Raw genomic sequence first — 19,675 nt, forward strand, 5'->3', positions numbered from 1 at the left:
CGTTCACTAGGAACGGAACCCGTGGAAGTGGATATCACAGAGCTGCCTCTGAGACCCCATCTTGTCCTTCAAGTGACGCTCTGGCACACTCAGAACGGAACCCGTGGAAGCGGATATCACAGAGCTGCCTCTGAGACCCCATCTTGTCCTTCAAGTGACGCTCTGGCACACTCAGAACGGAACCCGTGGAAGCGGATATCCCAGAGCTGCCTCTGAGGCCCCATCTCGTTCTTCAAGTGACGCTCTGGCACACTCAGAACGGAACAGCGTGGAAGCGGATATCACAGAGCTGCCTCTGAGATCCCTTCTTGTCCTTCAAGTGACGTTCTGGCACACTCAGAATGTAACCCGTGGAAGCGGATATCACAGAGCTGCCTCTGAGATCCCTTGTTGTCCTTCAAGTGACGCTCTGGCACACTCAGAACGGAACAGCACGGAAGCGGATATCACAGAGCTGCCTCTGAGACCCCATCTTGTTCTTCAAGTGACGTTCACTCAGAACGGAACCCGTGGAAGCGGATATCACAGAGCTGCCTCTGAGACCCCACCTTGTTCAAGTGACGTTTACTCAGAACGGAACCCGTGGAAGCGGATATCACAGAGCTGCCTCTGAGATCCATTCTTGTCCTTCAAGTGACGCTCTGGCACACTGAGAAAGGAACAGCGTGGAAGCGGATATCCCAGAGCTGCCTCTGAGATCCCTTCTTGTTCTTCAAGTGACGTTTACTCAGAACGGAACCCGTGGAAGCGGATATCACAGAGCTGCCTCTGAGATCCCTTCTTGCTCTTCAAGTGACGTTCACTCAGAACGGAACAGTGTCGAAGCGGATATCCCAGAGCTGCCCCTCCTACAAGTGAGACTCTTTCCACTCTCTTCATCTCTCCTCGCCTCCCAATCATCTCCCACCCTCATCTCCCCCCCCCCCCCCACCTCATCCGCCCGTCGTCATCACCGCCCCCCCCCCCCTCTCTCCGCCCCCCCCCCCCCCCCACCACCTCCTTCCCCCCACCCCCACCCCCCGACCCCGAGCAGCAGACGAGGCTCTGGACCACGTGGTGCGGCAGATCTCGTCCCAGCGCTCCCTCCTGCTGCGCTGCTTCTCCGGCTCGGGCCGGCGCCGTCTGCTGGGCCGTCGCCACGGCCTCCTGCGCTGCCTGGCGCTCCGCGGCGCCGTGGCCCCCGCGGAGCTCCGCGCCATCGCGCCGCGGTTCACGCTGCCGCTAACCACGGCCACGGCCACGGCAGCCACGGCCACGGCAGCCACGGCCACGGCCACGGCCGCGGCCGCGGGACAACGCCGAGGCGACGGCGGCGACGACGGCGGCGGCCGCGACGAGGAGGAGGAGGAGGAGGATCCCTACGACGTGCAGGAGGACGAGGAGGATGTTGACGACGACGACGAGGAGGAGGGGGAGGAGGAGGAGGAGGATGATGATGAGGATGTCGTCGATGAGGATGGTGGCGAAGGTGGCGGCGAAGGTGAGACCCGGGTGGCGGGGGAAGGTCGCGCGGGGGGTTGAATGGAGGTGCGGTTGTGTGGTGGTGGTGGTGGTGTGAGTGTGCGGTTGTGTGGTGGTGGTGGTGGTGTGAGTGTGCGGTTGTGTGGTGGTGGTGCTGTGAGTGTGTGGTGGTGGTGGTGTGAGTGTGCGGTTGTGTGGTGGTGGTGTGATTGTGCGGTTGTGTGGTGGTGGTGTGAGTGTGTGGTTGTGTGGTGGTGGTAATGTGTGGTGGCGATGTGCGGTTGTGGTGTTGGCGGTGTGCGGTTGTGACGGTGGTGGTGGTGGTGGTGGTGTGACTGCAGGGGCAGCGGGGCGCCTGCTGTCCCTGTTCGTGACCGACAGCGACCGTGTCCGTGCACGGCGCTTCGTCTGGGCCCTCGCCTCCTGGTGCCGGCGCCGCCTGCACGCCGACACTCGCCTTGCCGGGTGGGCCACGTGGCTGGACAGCGCCGGTACGCGGACACACGGACACGCGGATACACAGACACACGGACACACAGATACACGGACATGCGGATACACAGACACACAGACACACAGACACACGGACACACAGATACACGGACACGCAGATACACGGACACACAGACACACAGATACATGGACACACAGATACACGGACACACAGATACACAGACACACGGACATGCGGATACACGGACACACAGACACACAGATACACGGCGTCATCCTCTATCTCCGAGTCACCCCCCCGCCTCTCTCCGAGTCGTCCGCTGTCTCTGCACGAGAGCTAGCCAGCTCTGTGCGGTGGCGGTGGTTCACGAGTTGGCCTCGTCCCTTCATTCAAAGTCCACGCCGGGGGGGCGTGGGGGGTGACCTGTTGTCTCTGTGCCACAGGGCTCAAGGTGAGCAAGTCTTTCCTGCAGACGTACCAGGACCTGCTGGAGGCCGTGGACCTCTCACCCCTCCGGCATCACCTCACCAAGCGCAAGGTGAGCGACATTGTCATCGCCATAGCCGTCGTGTGTCACTTGTGTATTGATATCGATGCTACCCACCTCTATAGCTACCCACCCACTAATAACCACCCTGCCAGCCACCCATACCCACCTATACCCACGCACCCATACCCAGCTATACCCACCCACCTATACCCACCCATACCCACCTATACCCACCCACCTATACCCACCCATACCCACCCATACCCACCCATACCCACCCACCTATACCCACCTATACCCAGCCACCCATACCCACCTATACCCACCCACCTATACCCACCTATACCCATCCACCTATACCCACCTATACCCATCCACCTATACCCACCCACCTATACCCACCCATACCCACCCATACCCACCCACCCATACCCACCCACCCATGCCCACCGACCTATACCCACCCATGCCCACCTATACCCACCCACCTATACCCACCCATACCCACCTATACCCACCCACCTATACCCACCCACCTAAACCCACCCACCCCTACCCACCCATCTAAACCCACCCACCTAAACCCACCCACCCACACCCACCCACACCCACCCACACCCACACCCACCCAGCGCACGCGAGGCTCTAAACCCCGTCCGGGTCTCTCTCTCTCTCTCCCTCTCTCTCTCTCCGCGTCGCCTCCCTCCAGGTGTTGACGGCCGACGATTTGAAGCGACTGCTGCCCGCGAGCGGCGCCGGCGCCGGCGGGGGTTGGCGCGGCGTCGTGCGCCTGCTGCTGGGCAAACCGGCGGAGGTGGCGCGGGAGTTCGTGTGGCTGCTGGCCGAGCGGTCGCCGCTCTTCCCGTCGCTGGGGCACGCGCTCGACACCTACTTTAGCATAATGGGTGCGTCGCAGTGCGGAGGCGGTACGCGTGCACGTGTATAGAGACGCGTGTACGTGTGTTAAACACGTGTATAGAGACGTGTGTACGTGCGCTAGACACGTATAGAGACGCGTGTACGTGTGTTAAACACGTGTATAGAGACGCGTGTACGTGTGTTAAACACGTGTATAGAGACGTGTGTACGTGCGCTAGACACGTATAGAGACGCGTGTACGTGTGTTAAACACGTGTATAGAGACGCGTGTACGTGTGTTAAACACGTGTATAGAGACGTGTGTACGTGCGCTAGACACGTATAGAGACGCGTGTACGTGTGTTAAACACGTGTATAGAGACGCGTGTACGTGTGTTAAACACGTGTACAGAGACTTGTGTACGTGCGTTAAACACGTGTACAGAGACGTGTGTACGTGCGTTAAACACGTGTATAGAGACTCGTGTACGTGTGTTAAACACGTGTACAGAGACGTGTGTACGTGTGTTAAACACGTGTATAGAGACGCGTGTACGTGTGTTAAACACGTGTATAGAGACAGTGTATAGAGACGCGTTTAGAGACGTGTGTACGTGTGTTAAACACGTGTATAGAGACGTGTGTACGTGTGTTAAACACGTACACACGTCTCTATACATGTGTTAAACACGTGTATAGAGACGTGTGTACATGTGTTAAACACGTGTATAGAGACGCGTTTAGAGACGTGTGTACGTGCGCTAAACACGTGTATAGAGACGCGTGTACGTGTGTTAAACACGTGTATAGAGACGCGTGTACATGTGTTAAACACGTGTATAGAGACGCGTGTACGTGTGTTAAACACGTACACGCATCTCTATACGTGTGTTAAACACGTGTATAGAGACACGTGTACGTGTGTTAAACACGTGTATAGAGACGCATGTACGTGTGTTAAACACGTGTATAGAGACGCGTGTACGTGTGTTAAACACGTGTATAGAGACGCATGTACGTGTGTTAAACACGTGTATAGAGACGCGTGTACGTGTGTTAAACACGTGTATAGAGACGCGTGTACGTGTGTTAAACACGTGTATAGAGACGCGTGTACATGTGTTAAACACGTGTATAGAGACGCGTGTACGTGTGTTAAACACGTGTATAGAGACGCATGTACGTGTGTTAAACACGTGTATAGAGACGCGTGTACGTGTGTTAAACACGTGTATAGAGACGTGTGTACGTGTGTTAAACACGTGTATAGAGACGCGTGTACGTGTGTTAAACACGTGTATAGAGACGCGTGTAGAGACGTGTGTACGTGTGTTAAACACGTGTATAGAGACGCGTGTACGTGTGTTAAACACGTACACGCGTCTCTATACACGTGTGTTAAACACGTGTATAGAGACGCGTGTACGTGTGTTAAACACGTACACGCGTCTCTATACACGTGTGCTAAACACGTGTATAGAGACGCGTGTACGTGTGTTAAACACGTGTATAGAGACTCGTGTACGTGTGTTAAACACGTGTATAGAGACGTGTGTACGTGTGTTAAACACGTGTATAGAGACGCGTGTACGTGTGTTAAACACGTGTATAGAGACGTGTGTACGTGTGTTAAACACGTGTATAGAGACGCGTGTACGTGTGTTAAACACGTGTATAGAGACGCGTGTACATGTGTTAAACACGTGTATAGAGACGTGTGTACGTGTGTTAAACACGTGTATAGAGACGTGTGTACGTGTGTTAAACACGTGTATAGAGACGCGTGCACGTGTGTTAAACACGTACACGCGTCTCTATACGTGTGTTAAACACGTGTATAGAGACGTGTGTACGTGTGTTAAACACGTGTATAGAGACGCGTGTACGTGTGTTAAACACGTGTATAGAGACGTGTGTACGTGTGTTAAACACGTGTATAGAGACGTGTGTACGTGTGTTAAACACGTGTATAGAGACGCGTGTACGTGTGTTAAACACGTGTATAGAGACGTGTGTACGTGTGTTAAACACGTGTATAGAGACGTGTGTACGTGTGTACATGTGTTAAACACGTGTATAGAGACGCGTGTACGTGTGTTAAACACGTGTATAGAGACGCGTGTACGTGTGTTAAACACGTGTATAGAGACGTGTGTACATGTGTTAAACACGTGTATAGAGACGTGTGTACGTGTGTTAAACACGTGTATAGAGACGCGTATACGTGTGTTAAACACGTGTATAGAGACGCGTGTACGTGTGTTAAACACGTGTATAGAGATGCGTGTACGTGTGTTAAACACGTGTATAGAGACGTGTGTACATGTGTTAAACACGTGTATAGAGACATGTGTACGTGTGTTAAACACGTGTATAGAGACGCGTGTACGTGCGCTAAACACGTGTATAGAGACGCGTGTACGTGTGTTAAACACGTGTATAGAGACGCGTATACGTGTGTTAAACACGTGTATAGAGACGTGTGTACATGTGTTAAACACGTGTATAGAGACGCGTGTACGTGTGTTAAACACGTGTATAGAGACGTGTGTACGTGTGTTAAACACGTGTATAGAGACGCGTGTACGTGTGTTAAACACGTGTATAGAGACATGTGTACGTGTGTTAAACACGTGTATAGAGACGTGTGCACGTGTGTTAAACACGTGTATAGAGACGCGTATACGTGTGTTAAACACGTGTATAGAGACGCGTGTACGTGTGTTAAACACGTGTATAGAGACGTGTGTACGTGTGTTAAACACGTGTATAGAGACGCGTGTACGTGTGTTAAACACGTGTATAGAGACGTGTGTACGTGTGTTAAACACGTGTATAGAGACGCGTGTACGTGTGTTAAACACGTGTATAGAGACGTGTGTACGTGTGTTAAACACGTGTATAGAGACGTGTGTACATGTGTTAAACACGTGTATAGAGACGCGTGTACATGTGTTAAACACGTGTATAGAGACGTGTGTACGTGTGTTAAACACGTGTATAGAGACGTGTGTACGTGTGTTAAACACGTGTATAGAGACGCGTGTACGTGTGTTAAACACGTGTATAGAGACGTGTGTACGTGTGTTAAACACGTACACACGTACACACGTCTCTATACGTGTGTTAAACACGTGTATAGAGACACGTGTACGTGTGTTAAACACGTACACGCGTCTCTATACGTGTGTTAAACACGTGTATAGAGACGTGTGTACGTGTGTTAAACACGTGTATAGAGACGTGTGTACGTGTGTTAAACACGTGTATAGAGACGCGTGTACGTGTGTTAAACACGTGTATAGAGACGTGTGTACGTGTGTTAAACACGTGTATAGAGACGCGTGTACATGTGTTAAACACGTGTATAGAGACGCGTGTACATGTGTTAAACACGTGTATAGAGACGTGTGTACGTGTGTTAAACACGTGTACAGAGACGTGTGTACGTGTGTTAAACACGTGTACAGAGACGTGTGTACGTGTGTTAAACACGTGTATAGAGACGTGTGTACGTGTTAAACACGTGTACAGAGACGTGTGTACGTGTGTTAAACACGTACACACGTCTCTATACGTGTGTTAAACACGTGTATAGAGACGTGTGTACGTGTGTTAAACACGTGTATAGAGACGCGTGTACGTGTGTTAAACACGTGTATAGAGACGCGTGTACGTGTGTTAAACACGTGTATAGAGACGTGTGTACATGTGTTAAACACGTGTATAGAGACGTGTGTACATGTGTTAAACACGTGTATAGAGACGTGTGTACGTGTGTTAAACACGTGTATAGAGACGTGTGTACGTGTGTTAAACACGTGTATAGAGACGCGTGTACGTGTGCTAAACACGTGTATAGAGACGCGTGTACGTGTGTTAAACACGTGTATAGAGACGTGTGTACGTGTGTTAAACACGTGTATAGAGACGCGTGCAGGCAAAGATCGCCCGCATAGCCTCAACGGACTGTAGGGGTAATTGCCGCTAGCGGGTAGCACCTATATCATTCAGTACGCGCACGTGCGCTAAACACGCACACATACACACAGACAGAGAGATGCGTGAAGACAAAGGTCACCCGCATAGCCTCACCCAGACTGTCGGGGCAAGTGCTGCTAGCGGGTAGCACCTGTCACCTATCAAGGCTGGCAAGGCACACGAGGGGCTGGGTGGCCAGCACCATGCCCCGCCCCCTTTATCTCCCCCTAGTAATGATGTTGACTCACTGTGCGTGTCTCCAAGTGTATCTTCATCCCCCTGTCTCTCTCTCCCCGTGTGTCTCTCTCTCCCCTTGTCTCTCTTTCTGTCTCTCCGTGTGTCTCTCTGTCTCTCCCTGTGTCTCTGTCTCTCCCTGTGTCTCTCCCTGTGTGTCTCTCTCCCTGTGTGTCTCTCTCCCCTTGTCTCTCGCTGTCTCTCCCCGTGTGTCTCTCTGTCTCTCCCTGTGTCTCTCTCTGTCTCTCCCTGTGTCTCTCTCTCCCTGTGTGTCTCTCTCCCCTTGTCTCTCCCCGTGTGTCTCTCTGTCTCTCCCTGTGTCTCTCTGTCCCTCCCCGTGTGTCTCTCTCTCCCCTTGTCTCTCTCTGTCTCTCCGTGTGTCTCTCTGTCTCTCCCTGTGTCTCTCTCTGTCTCTCCGTGTGTCTGTCTGTCTCTCCGTGTGTCTCTCTGTCTCTCTCTGTGTCTCTCTCTCCCCGTGTGTCTCTCTCTCCCCTTGTCTCTCTCTGTCTCTCCGTGTGTCTCTCTGTCTCTCCCTGTGTCTCTCTCTGTCTCTCCGTGTGTCTGTCTGTCTCTCCGTGTGTCTCTCTGTCTCTCTCTGTCTCTCTCCCTGTGTCTCTCTGTCTCTCTCCCTGTGTCTCTCTGTCCCTCCCCGTGTGTCTCTCTCTCTCCCCTTGTCTCTCTCTGTCTCTCCGTGTGTCTCTCTGTCTCTCCCTGTGTCTCTCTCTGTCTCTCCGTGTGTCTGTCTGTCTCTCCGTCTCTCTCTGTCTCTCTCCCTGTGTCTATCTGTCCCTCCCCGTGTCTCTCTGTCTCTCCCCGTGTGTCTCTCTCTCCCCTTGTGTCTCTCTGTCCCTCCCCGTGTCTCTCTGTCTCTCTCCCTGTGTCTCTCTGTCTCTCCGTGTGTCTCTCTGTCTCTCCCTGTGTCTCTCTCTGTCTCTCCGTGTGTCTGTCTGTCTCTCCGTGTGTCTCTCTGTCTCTCTCTACCTGTGTCTCTCTGTCCCTCCCCGTGTCTCTCTGTCTCTCCCCGTGTGTCTCTCTCTCCCCTTGTGTCTCTCTGTCCCTCCCCTTGTCTCTCTGTCTCTCCGTGTGTCTCTCTGTCCCTCCCCGTGTGTCTCTCTCTCCCCTTGTCTCTCTCTGTCTCTCTGTGTGTCTCTCTCTCTGTCCCTCCCTGTGTCTCTCTGTCCCTCCCCGTGTGTCTCTCTCTCCCTTTGTCTCTCTCTATCTCTCCGTGTCTCTCTCTGTTTCTCCCCGTGTCGTTCTCTCTCCCCTTGTCTCTGTCTCCCCGTGTCTCTCTGTCTCTCTGTGTCTCTCTATCTCCCCTTGTCTCTCTCTGTCTCTCCGTGTGTCTCTCTCCCCTTGTCTCTGTCTCTCCGTGTCTCTCTCTCTGTCTCTCTCTGTCTCCCCCCCGTGTGTCTCTCCCTCTCCCCGTCATTCTCCCCCCGTCTCTCTCTCTCTCCACATGTCTCTCTCCTGCTATATGTATATCCGCTTGTCATTATATAAACGTGTGGGCGTGCGCACACCTCTGCTCCTGAGCTGACCCTTCAACTCTTCCCTCCACCCTTGACCCCCCCCCCGCGGCAGACGTTCCATGTGTTGTCCTACAAAGATCGGACCATACGGACGAAGGGGTGAGAGACAGCAATCGGTGCTCGTGAAACCCGCTGCACAGCACGCCAATCATCCCCCCGTGTAGCTGCCGCGTGCAAGGTGCTGTTAGCGAGTAGCAGCACCTACGAAGGCCCACGTGGTACACAAGGGGAGGTGGGTGGCCAGCACCAGGCCCGGCCGCCTTTGTCTCCCCAGTGGGCGATGTTTACACACCGCAAGCTGCACATTTGAGGCCGTAACTGGCTCAGATAATTGTGTCGGTGGTGGCCGTGAGCGGGCAATCGATGTAACACGTTGCAGGCTTTTGCGACCAATATTATTCATGGTAAAGGCTTTTGTGGGTTAGATCGCGTTATTTATAAATGTGTCGTAACCCTCCACCACCCGACACGGCCAATCGGCAAAACAAAAGTGTCACGTTGACAAAAAGACAAAATAGTTTCACTACTTTAGCCAAACACCGGTGTGTTGAAGAGTGAATCCAACTCTGGTTTGCTTGGTTCGTGGTGCAGCGTGCTGAGCACTACGCTTCCGCTCCCCGCGCGCACACACACACACGCGCAAACACGCGTGCACATGCACGTAAGGTGTGTACGCGTGCGTGTACGCGTGCGTGTGCGTGTAAGTATGTGTGTACGCGTGCGTGTACGTATGTGTGTACGCGTGCATGCACGCGTGTACGTGTGTACGTATGTGTGTACGCATGCGTGCACGTGTGTGTGTATGCACACCTGTGTGTGTACGCGTGTGTTTACGTGTGTGTGCGCGTGTTCATGCGTGTGTGTGCGCGTGTTCATGCGTGTGTGTGCGCGTGTTCATGTGTGTGTGTGCGCGTGTTCATGCGTGTGTGCGCGTGTTCATGCGTGTGTGTACGCGTGTTCATGCGTGTGTGTGCGCGTGTTCATGCGTGTGTGCGCGTGTTCATGCGTGTGTGTACGTGTGTTCATGCGTGTGTGTACGCGTGTTCATGCGTGTGTGTACACGTGTTCATGTGTGTGTTTACGTGTGTGTACGCGTGTTTATGCGTGTGTGTGCGCGTGTTCATGCGTGTGTGCACGCGTGTTGATGCGTGTGTGTACACGTGTGTTTACGTGTGTGTACGCGTGTTCATGCGTGTGTGTACGCGTGTTTATGCGTGTGTGTAAGCGTGTTCATGCGTGTGTGTGTGCGCGTGTTCATGTGTGTGTGTGCGCGTGTTCATGCGTGTGTGTGCGCGTGTTCATGCGTGTGTGTACGCGTGTTCATGCGTGTGTGTGCGCGTGTGTTTACGTGTGTGTGCGCGTGTTCATGCGTGTGTGTACGCGTGTTCATGCGTGTGTGCGCGCGTGTTCATGTGTGTGCGCGTGTTCATGCGTGTGTGCGCGTGTGTTCATGCGTGTGTGTGCTCGTGTTCATGCGTGTGTGTACGCGTGTTCATACGTGTGTACGCGTGTTCATGCGTGTGTGTGCACGTGTTCATGCGTGTGTGCGCGTGTTCATGCGTGTGTGCGCGTGTGTTCATGCGTGTGTGTGCTCGTGTTCATGCGTGTGTGTACGCGTGTTCATACGTGTGTACGCGTGTTCATGCGTGTGTGTGCGCGTGTTCATGCGTGTGTGTGTGCGCGTGTTCATGCGTGTGTGTGCGCGTGTCTGTGAACGCGTGCACCGCCCTACCGCTCAGCATCGGCCCGCTCACTGCCCCCTCCCCCTCCGCCCGTTGTTCACCCCCTTCAGATTTTGCTGCGAAAAAACAGAAAATCGAAGAAGAAATTCAAGAGAGAGTCCAAGGTGGGCCGCCCGACACTCGTCCCCAGCCCCGCCCCAGGGGGTTATGGGAAATGATTGTCACGTTGGCGATGTACGTACGCACGTTGAACTTCTTTGGCACCGTACGTGGCCAGCCGTGCTGATCGGAGGGTGGGTGACTGTGAGTGGGTGAGTGACTATGTGAGTGGGTGAGTAACTTTGTGAGTGGGTGAGTGACTATGCGAGTGGGTGAGTAACTTTGTGACTGGGTGAGTGACTGTGTGAGTGGATGAGTGACTATGTGAGTGGGTGAGTGACTGTGTAAGTGGGTGAGTGACTATGTTAGTGGGTGAGTGACTGTGTAAGTGGTTGAGTGACTGTGTGAGTGGGTGAGTGACTGTGTGAGTTGGTGAGTGACTATGTTAGTGGGTGAGTGTCTGCGTGAGTGGGTGAGTGACTGCGTGAGTGGGTGAGTGACTATGTGAGTGGGTGAGTGACTGTGTGAGTGGGTGAGTGACTATGTGAGTGGGTGAGTGACTGTGTGAGTGGGTGAGTGACTGCGTGAGTGGGTGAGTGACTATGTGAGTGGGTGAGTGACTGCGTGAGTGGGTGAGTGACTGTGTGAGTGGGTGAGTGACTGTGTGAGTGGTTGAGTGACTATGTGAGTGGGTGAGTGACTATGTGAGTGGTTGAGTGACTATGTGAGTGGGTGAGTGACTGCGTGAGTGGATGAGTGACTATGTGAGTGGGTGAGTGACTGTGAGTGGGTGAGTGACTGCGTGAGTGGGTGAGTGACTATGTGAGTGGGTGAGTGACTGTGTGAGTGGGTGAGTGACTGTGTGAGTGGGTGAGTGACTGTGTGAGTGGGTGAGTGACTGTGTGAGTGGGTGAGTGACTGTGAGTGGGTGAGTGACTGTGAGTGGGTGAGTGACTGTTAGTGGGTGAGTGACTGCATGAGTGGGTGAGTGACTGTGTGAGTGTGTGAGTGACTGTGTGAGTGGGTGAGTGACTGTGTGAGTGGGTGAGTGACTATGTGAGTGGGTGAGTGATTATGTGAGTGGTTGAGTGACTGTGAGTTGGTGAGTGACTGTGTGAGTGTGTGAGTGACTATGTGAGTGGTTGAGTGACTATGTGAGTGACTGTGTGAGTAGGTGATTGACTATGTGAGTAGGTGAGTGACTGTGTGAGTGGGTGAGTGACTATGTGAGTGGGTGAGTAACTGTGTGAGTGGGTGAGTGACTGTGTGAGTGGGTGAGTGACTGTGAGTGGGTGAGTGACTGTTAGTGGGTGAGTGACTGCATGAGTGGGTGAGTGACTGTGTGAGTGGGTGAGTGACTGTGTGAGTGGGTGAGTGACTGTGTGAGTGGGTGAGTGACTGTGTGAGTGGGTGAGTGATTGTGTGAGTGGTTGAGTGATTGTGTGAGTGGTTGAGTGACTGTGTGAGTTGGTGAGTGACTATGTGAGTGGGTGAGTAACTATGTGAGTGGGTGAGTGACTGTGTGAGTGGGTGAGTGACTGTGCGAGTGGGTGAGTGACTGTGAGTGGGTGAGTGACTGCGTGCGTGGGTGAGTTACTGCGTTAGTGGGTGAGTGACTGTGTGAGTGTGTGAGTGACTGTGTGAGTGGGTGAGTGACTGTGAGTCTGTGTGTGTGTGTGTGTACGTACGTTGAACTTCTTTCGCCACCGTACGTCGCCAACCGTGCTAATCGGAGGTGCGGATGGGGAGAAGGAAGGGCAACAGGCTAAACACAACAACAACGACAACGCAGTTCTAAAGAAATGAAATTTAAAAGTGCGTAGTTCGAGTGTGGAACGCTCTGGCTGTCCTGTCTTATCAAAGACGGGGTGGGGGGCGGGGTGGGGGACCCCCCTTGCCGCCAAGCATCAAAATATACGAGTAGGTGTTTGATCCCTGCTCCGGCCCGTAATTAAAGAGTCGCTTCGAGACGCCAAAACACCAAACGGAGAAACCTTGGTGCAAGGAATCGCGTCGCCGCTGTTGGCCACGCAACGCAGCACCTCGTGCGTGGTTTATTAACGTTGCAGCGAGTAACTGATGCAATTGGCGGTTTCCCCGGGGGTGCCATCACTGCCACCCCCTCCCCCCTCCCCCCCGACCACGGGCCTTGCTGCCTCACCGGCAACTAAAAACTAGCGTCGCTCGATTGGCCTCGTCGAGAGCTACTCGGGGCGGCTGAGTTTCGTAAAGAGTTGAAATTTTGTTTTTACATTATGAGACCTCCTTTGCCAGAAACAAGATATAGGAATAGGTTTTTACCCTTTTAACTGGCACAAAAACTGACACCTTTATTCAAGGGGATCGTGTTTGCAATAACCACAACACAAGCAGTCCAAAATGCAAACAAAAGAGACAACTCTGATAATGATATTGGCACTGTCCTTGAATTTGATTGGTCCACACCCGAGACGGCTTTTCTTAGAGCCCTTTAGTCTCCACTGGTGTTGGACCAAAAGGCGTACAACTCAAAAACAGCGCACTATCAGAGTATTGTTAGCTCGGGGTGATCATTTACATTATGAGACCTCCTTTGCCAGAAACAAGATATAGGAATAGGTTTTACCCTTTTAACTGGCACAAAAACTGACACCTTTATTCAAGGGGATCGTGTTTGCAATGACCACAACACAAGCAGTCAAAATGCAAACAAAAAAGACAACTCTGATAATATATCAATACTCTGATAGTGCGCTGTTTTTGAGTTGTACGCCTTTTGGCGTCTTCTGGTCCAACACCAATGGAGACTAAAGGGCTCTAAGAAAAGCTGTCTCGGGTGTGGACCAATCAAATTCAAGGACAGTGCCAATATTATTATCAGAGTTGTCTTTTTTGTTTACATTTTGACTGCTTGTGTTGTGGTTATTGCAAACATGATGCCTTGAATAAAGGTCAGTTTTTGTGCCAGTTAAAAGGGTAAAACCTATTCCTAAAAAAAAAATATTATTATCACTCCAGCGCTGTCCTACCAGACGGTCTCGTCCCTTCACCTGATGAAGGCCGCTTGTGTTGTGGCCGAAACGTTGTGATTTTTTGTTATTTTATTTTTTTACCTACTACGTGACTTTACCCAATAGAACCAAAGAGTATTATTATTATTATTATTGTTGTTGGCATGATTTTACGTGAGACCCCGGGGTCCCCGCCAAACGATTCGGTTGATGCATTGTCCTCGAAACTGATTGGTCCGCACCAGCGGGGCAGCTCGGCCTTCTCCAGGCCGAGCTGAGAGTCCAACTGGGATTCCTGCCTGGATGTAATTGCCAGTCGAAACGTCGCGCTCAGAAATTGTCAACGATGTTGATTTACTCTGTGGTTCTTTCGGTGAAGTCGCGTGGAAGGAAAATGAATGAAGTGACGGCGTGCGACGTTTCGATCGCAACACGAGCGTTCGTCATCAGGTGCGAATGAAAGAGAAAATAAACTTAGTGAACTTAGAAATGTAAAGCAATGCAACACAGAGAGTCGGCTAACACAACAGTCAACACCCTACCTGGTTGATTAACGTTCTTCCAAAGATTGCAAAGTTTGAGAGAGAGATAAAACACAGACACGGAGACACACAGACAGACACACAAGCAGAGAGAGACAACACAGAGACACACACAGAGAGACACACACAACATAGACACACAGAGAGAGACACACAAGCAGAGAGAGACAACACAGACACAGAGAGACACACAACATAGACACACAGAGAGAGACAACAGAGAGACACACAGAGAGAGAGACACAGAGACACACAGAGAGAGACAACACAGAGACACACAACATAGACACAGAGAGACACACAGAGAGAGACACAGAGAGAGACACAGAGACACACACAGAGAGAGACACACAGAGAGAGACACACAGAGAGACACACAGAGAGAGACAACACAGAGACACACACAGAGAGAGACACAACATAGACACAGAGAGAGACAACAGAGACACACAGAGACACACAACATAGAGACACAGAGAGAGACACAACATAGACACACAGACAGACACACACAGAGACACAGACAGGCACAAGCAGAGGGATACACACAGAGACACACAGAGACACAGAGAGAGACACAACAGATACAGAGAGAGAGAGACACACAGACAGACACACAAGCAGAGAGAGACTCGCACAGAGACACAGAGAGAGAGACAGACAACATAGACACACAGACACACAAGCAGAGAGAGATACCACACAGAGACACACAGAGAGACACAACAGACACAGAGAGAGACACACAGACACAAGCAGAGAGAGATAACACAGAGACACACAGAGAGTGACTCACACAGAGACACACAACACATAGACACAGAGAGAGACACACAGACAGACACAAGCAGAGAGAGACACAGAGAGACACAACATAGGCACACAACATAGGCACACAGAGAGAGACACACAACATAGACACACAGAGAGAGACACACAGAGACACACAGAGAGAGACACAGACAGGCACACAAGCAGAGAGAGACACAGAGAGAGACACAGAGAGACACACAGAGAGAGACAGACAGACACACAAGCAGAGAGAGACACAGAGACACACAGAGAGACACACAGAGAGAGACACACACACAGAGACACACAACATAGACACACAGAGAGAGACACACAACATAGGCACACAGAGAGACACACAACATAGACACACACAGAGACACACAACATAGACACACAGAGAGAGACACACAACATAGACACACACAGAGACACACAACATAGACACACAGAGAGAGACACACAACATAGGCACACAGAGAGACACACAACATAGACACACAGAGAGAGACACAGAGAGACACACAGAGAGAGACACACAGAGAGACACACACAACATAGTCACACAGAGAGACACACAACATAGGCACACAGAGACAACACATAGACGCACAGAGAGAGACACACAGAGAGACACAGAGAGACACAGAGAGACACAGAGAGACACATAGAGACACAGAGAGACACACACAACATAGACACACAGACACACACAACATAGGCACACAGAGACAACACATAGACACACAGAGAGAGACACACAGAGACACACAGAGACACACAACAGAGACACACACAGAGACACACACAGAGACACACACAACATAGGCACACAGAGAAACAACGCCTCTGTGTCGAGGCCTTAAATGGAGAGAGAGAGAGGGGGGGGCAGAGAGAGAGAGGGGGGGGGGTAGATAAATTAGAATGTCAATGAGAGATTTGGAGCTTTCGTGACTGCAGGAAATAATAGTGCAACGACACGGGAACACACAGAGAGAGAGAGAAAACACACTTCATGCAAACAAAAATTTAGAAATGTAATGCAATGCAACACAGAGAGTCAGTCAACACAATTAACGCATGGCTTGGTCATCAACCAGGTGGGGTGTTGACTGTTGTGTGTTGCATTACATTTCTGGTGGTAATGTCTCTGTGTTGTCTCTCTCTGTGTGTCTATGTTGTGTGTCTCTCTTTGTGTGTCTATGTTGTGTGTCTCTCTCTGTGTGTGTCTATGTTGTGTGTCTCTCTGTGTGTCTATGTTGTGTGTCTCTCTGTGTGTGTCTCTGTGTTGTCTCTCTCTGTGTGTCTATGTTGTGTGTCTCTCTCTGTGTGTCTATGTTGTGTGTCTCTCTGTGTGCCTATGTTGTGTCTCTCTCTGTGTGTCTATGTTGTGTGTGTCTCTCTGTGTGTCTGTGTTGTCTCTCTCTGTGTGTATCTGTTGTGTGTCTCTCTATTGTCTCTCTCTGTGTGTCTATGTTGTGTGTGTCTCTCTGTGTGTCTCTGTGTGTGTGTGTCTCTCTCTCTCAAACTTTGCAATCTTTGGAAGAACGTTAATGAACCAGGTAGGGTGTTGACTGTTGTGTTAGCCGACTCTCTGTGTTGCATTGCTTTACATTTCTAAGTTCAATAAGTTTATTTTCTCTTTCATTCGCACCTGATGATGATGGTTGCTTGTGTTGCCATCAAAGCGTCGTGCGCTATTATTTAATTTATTACTTTATATTTCTCCGTGGACTTTTTACCGAAAGAACCACGGAGTGAACCCTACTCGTCGCCAAAGCTCCGAATCAAGTTTCATGTCGATCCGCTCGTCAGCACACCGGGTTGGGCTAAAGCAGTTCACTATTAAATTTCGATTTAAAGCTTTCGTGACTGCAATGATTCATCTTCTTTGGTTCTTTCGGTAAAGTCACGTAGAATGATAAATTGATAAAATAAAATTTTATTTTATTATCATTCTACGTGACTTTACCGAAAGAACCAAAGAAGACAGTTCACTATTTTGGTCTTTTGTCAACGTGACACTTTAATTTTATTTTTTTACCATTTTAGCCGTGTCGGGGGGGGGGGGCGGGTGTGGAGCGTCGCGACGCATTTATAAATAACGCGATCTAACCCAAAAACAACAAAAAAACACACACACACACATTTGTTATGGATAATCATTTCTTTAGGGCCGCTTTTCGTGGCCTAGGCTTGTTGTACCACCCCCCGGCCGCCGCCGGCGGCACGCAACACCGCCCGTACCTCCGATCAGCGGCGTTGGCTACGTGCGGCGCTAAAGAAGTTACCTGGGCGTGCGTGCAGTGACGCGGTCCCTCGTCGTCAACGTTGTCCACCACCACCACCGTCAACGTTGTCCACCACCACCACCACCCGCCCCCCCCCCCCCCCACCTCTGCAGAACCTCCTTTATATATCGGGCTCATCGACAGTCAGAGACGACGAATCGGACGACTTGCTGGTGGATCAAGGCATGCTGTGAGTGACCGCTCGCACGGGGTGGGTGGGTGGGTGGGGTGGTCATCTCAGTCAGTCGACCCGTGGCACCTGCTGGGTCTGCCCCCGTGACCTCCTGCCAGCGGGCGTTCGACACTCCACGTGGCCTCGGGGTGCACGTGGCCTGGCACAAGCGTCGTGGTGACGTCACCGCCACTTAGTGGCGAGTGGCGGTTGTTGTTGTGGGTGGCCAGCGCCAACGCCCGCCCGCCCGCCCGGCCGCCTTTGTCTCCCCAAGCGGCGATGTTTTTTTGTTTTGTCTTAGACGTCGCGCCGAGTGCTCGTTTCAGGCCGAGTCAAACCTAGGGGAGACCCAGGACCGGTGCAGAGAATTGTCATGAACACACAAAGACAAAGATCACCCGTGTAGCCTCAACAGACTGCGGGGGCAAGTGCCGTTAGCGAGCAGCAGCACCGCCTATGAAGGCCGGCACGGCACACGAGGGGGTGGGTGGCCAACACCACGCCCGGCCGCCTTTGTCTCCCCAGTGGCGATGTTTACACACTGCACCAGGTACTTATTTAAGGCTGAGTCGACCTAGGGGAGGCTCAGGACCGGTTCAGATCGTCACCACTGTTGGCCTACAGATGTAGTAGCTACTACAGATGTAGTAACTACTACAGATGTAGTACTACATCTGTAGTAACTACTACATCTGTAGTAACTACTATAGATGTAGCAGCTACTACTAGATGTAGTAGCTGCTACAACTAGATGTAGTAGCTGCTACAGATGTAGTACTACAGATGTAGTAGCTGCTACAGATGTAGTACTACAGATGTAGTACTACAGATGTAGTAGCTACTACAGATGTAGTACTACAGATGTAGTAGCTGCTACAGATGTAGTACTACAGATGTAGTAGCTGCTACAGATGTAGTACTACAGATGTAGTAGCTGCTACAGATGTAGTACTGCAGATGTAGTACTACAGATGTAGTAGCTACTACAGATGTAGTACTACAGATGTAGCAGCTGCTACAGATGTAGTACTACAGATGTAGTAGTAGCTGCTAAAGATGTAGTAGCTACTACAAATGTAGTACTACAGATGTAGTAGCTACTACAGATGTAGTAGCTACTACAGATGTAGTACTACAGATGTAGTAGCTACTACTACAGATGTAGTACTACATCTGTAGTAGTAGCTACTACTACAGATGTAGCTACTACTACAGTAGTAGCTACTACTACAGATGTAGCTACTACTACAGATGTAGTTGCTACTACTACAGATGTAGTACTAGAGATGTAGTAGTAGCTGCTAAAGATGTAGTAGCTACTACAAATGTAGTACTACAGATGTAGTAGCTACAAACGCTACAGGCCCCGCACTTTCAAGGGCCCCGCGCTAAACGCTTTCAAGCTGTCAATTCCGGTTCAATGATTCTGCACTTGCTCTACGACTATAGTACTATACTGCCCTTCAACTTTTATGAACGAGCGGGTGTTTAAGCTTAGCAATTTGTCATATTATCTGACTGTATAGCAAATGAAAAAAAAATACAATTACTTTACTATGCAAGCAGGGGCGGAGCCAGGATTTCAGGCCGGGGTGACATTCAACAAATTTTAATTTCAAGAATGATTTAAAGAGAGTCAGGCTGTTGAACTTAGACAACCATCGGTTGGCGACACACTCTGACAATGCAGTTGCACGGAGTCCGCCAGACCGAGTGTCGTACACTTACACGCAGAACGTCACCCCTGTCACCACCCCCCTGGCTCCGCCCCTGTATGCAAGTAAATAATTGTTGTTTTAATATTTGTTTATTTATGTAGGGCCCCTTTATAACAACACGTGCTACAGGCCCCGCACTCGCTTTCATCTGGCACTGCACGACCGAGTATGACACTGATGGACAGATGACGACGATGATGATGACAATGATCAGCTGATGACGAGGATGTTGACGATTATCAACTAACTGATGACGACGATGGTGATGATGACAATGATCAGCTGATGATGATGATGACAATGATCAGCTGATGATGATGATGACAATGATCAGCTGATGACGACGATGATGATGAAAATGATCAGCTGATGACGACGATTT

At 51.0% G+C, this 19,675-nt stretch overlaps 1 protein-coding gene across 8 annotated transcripts in view; it reads left to right on the top strand.

The window, feature by feature from the left end:
- Window positions 1-19,675, top strand: part of LOC116955854 (uncharacterized) — a 102,243-nt gene that overhangs the window by 48,883 nt on the left and 33,685 nt on the right. For all 8 annotated transcript variants that reach the window (XM_076053798.1, XM_076053795.1, XM_076053797.1 and 5 more), the window contains exons 26-32: window positions 1,034-1,480; window positions 1,803-1,952; window positions 2,359-2,453; window positions 3,115-3,310; window positions 9,060-9,106; window positions 10,800-10,853; window positions 17,517-17,593. In XM_076053798.1, the coding sequence (XP_075909913.1) occupies window positions 1,034-1,480; window positions 1,803-1,952; window positions 2,359-2,453; window positions 3,115-3,310; window positions 9,060-9,106; window positions 10,800-10,853; window positions 17,517-17,593 (1,066 nt within the window). The remainder of the gene's footprint in view (window positions 1-1,033; window positions 1,481-1,802; window positions 1,953-2,358; window positions 2,454-3,114; window positions 3,311-9,059; window positions 9,107-10,799; window positions 10,854-17,516; window positions 17,594-19,675) is intronic.

The sequence above is a fragment of the Petromyzon marinus genome, chromosome 62, assembly GCF_048934315.1.
Source record: "Petromyzon marinus isolate PM22_M1 ecotype Great Lakes invasive population chromosome 62, UKy_Petmar_22M1.pri1.0, whole genome shotgun sequence".
Lineage (NCBI taxonomy): Eukaryota > Metazoa > Chordata > Hyperoartia > Petromyzontiformes > Petromyzontidae > Petromyzon > Petromyzon marinus.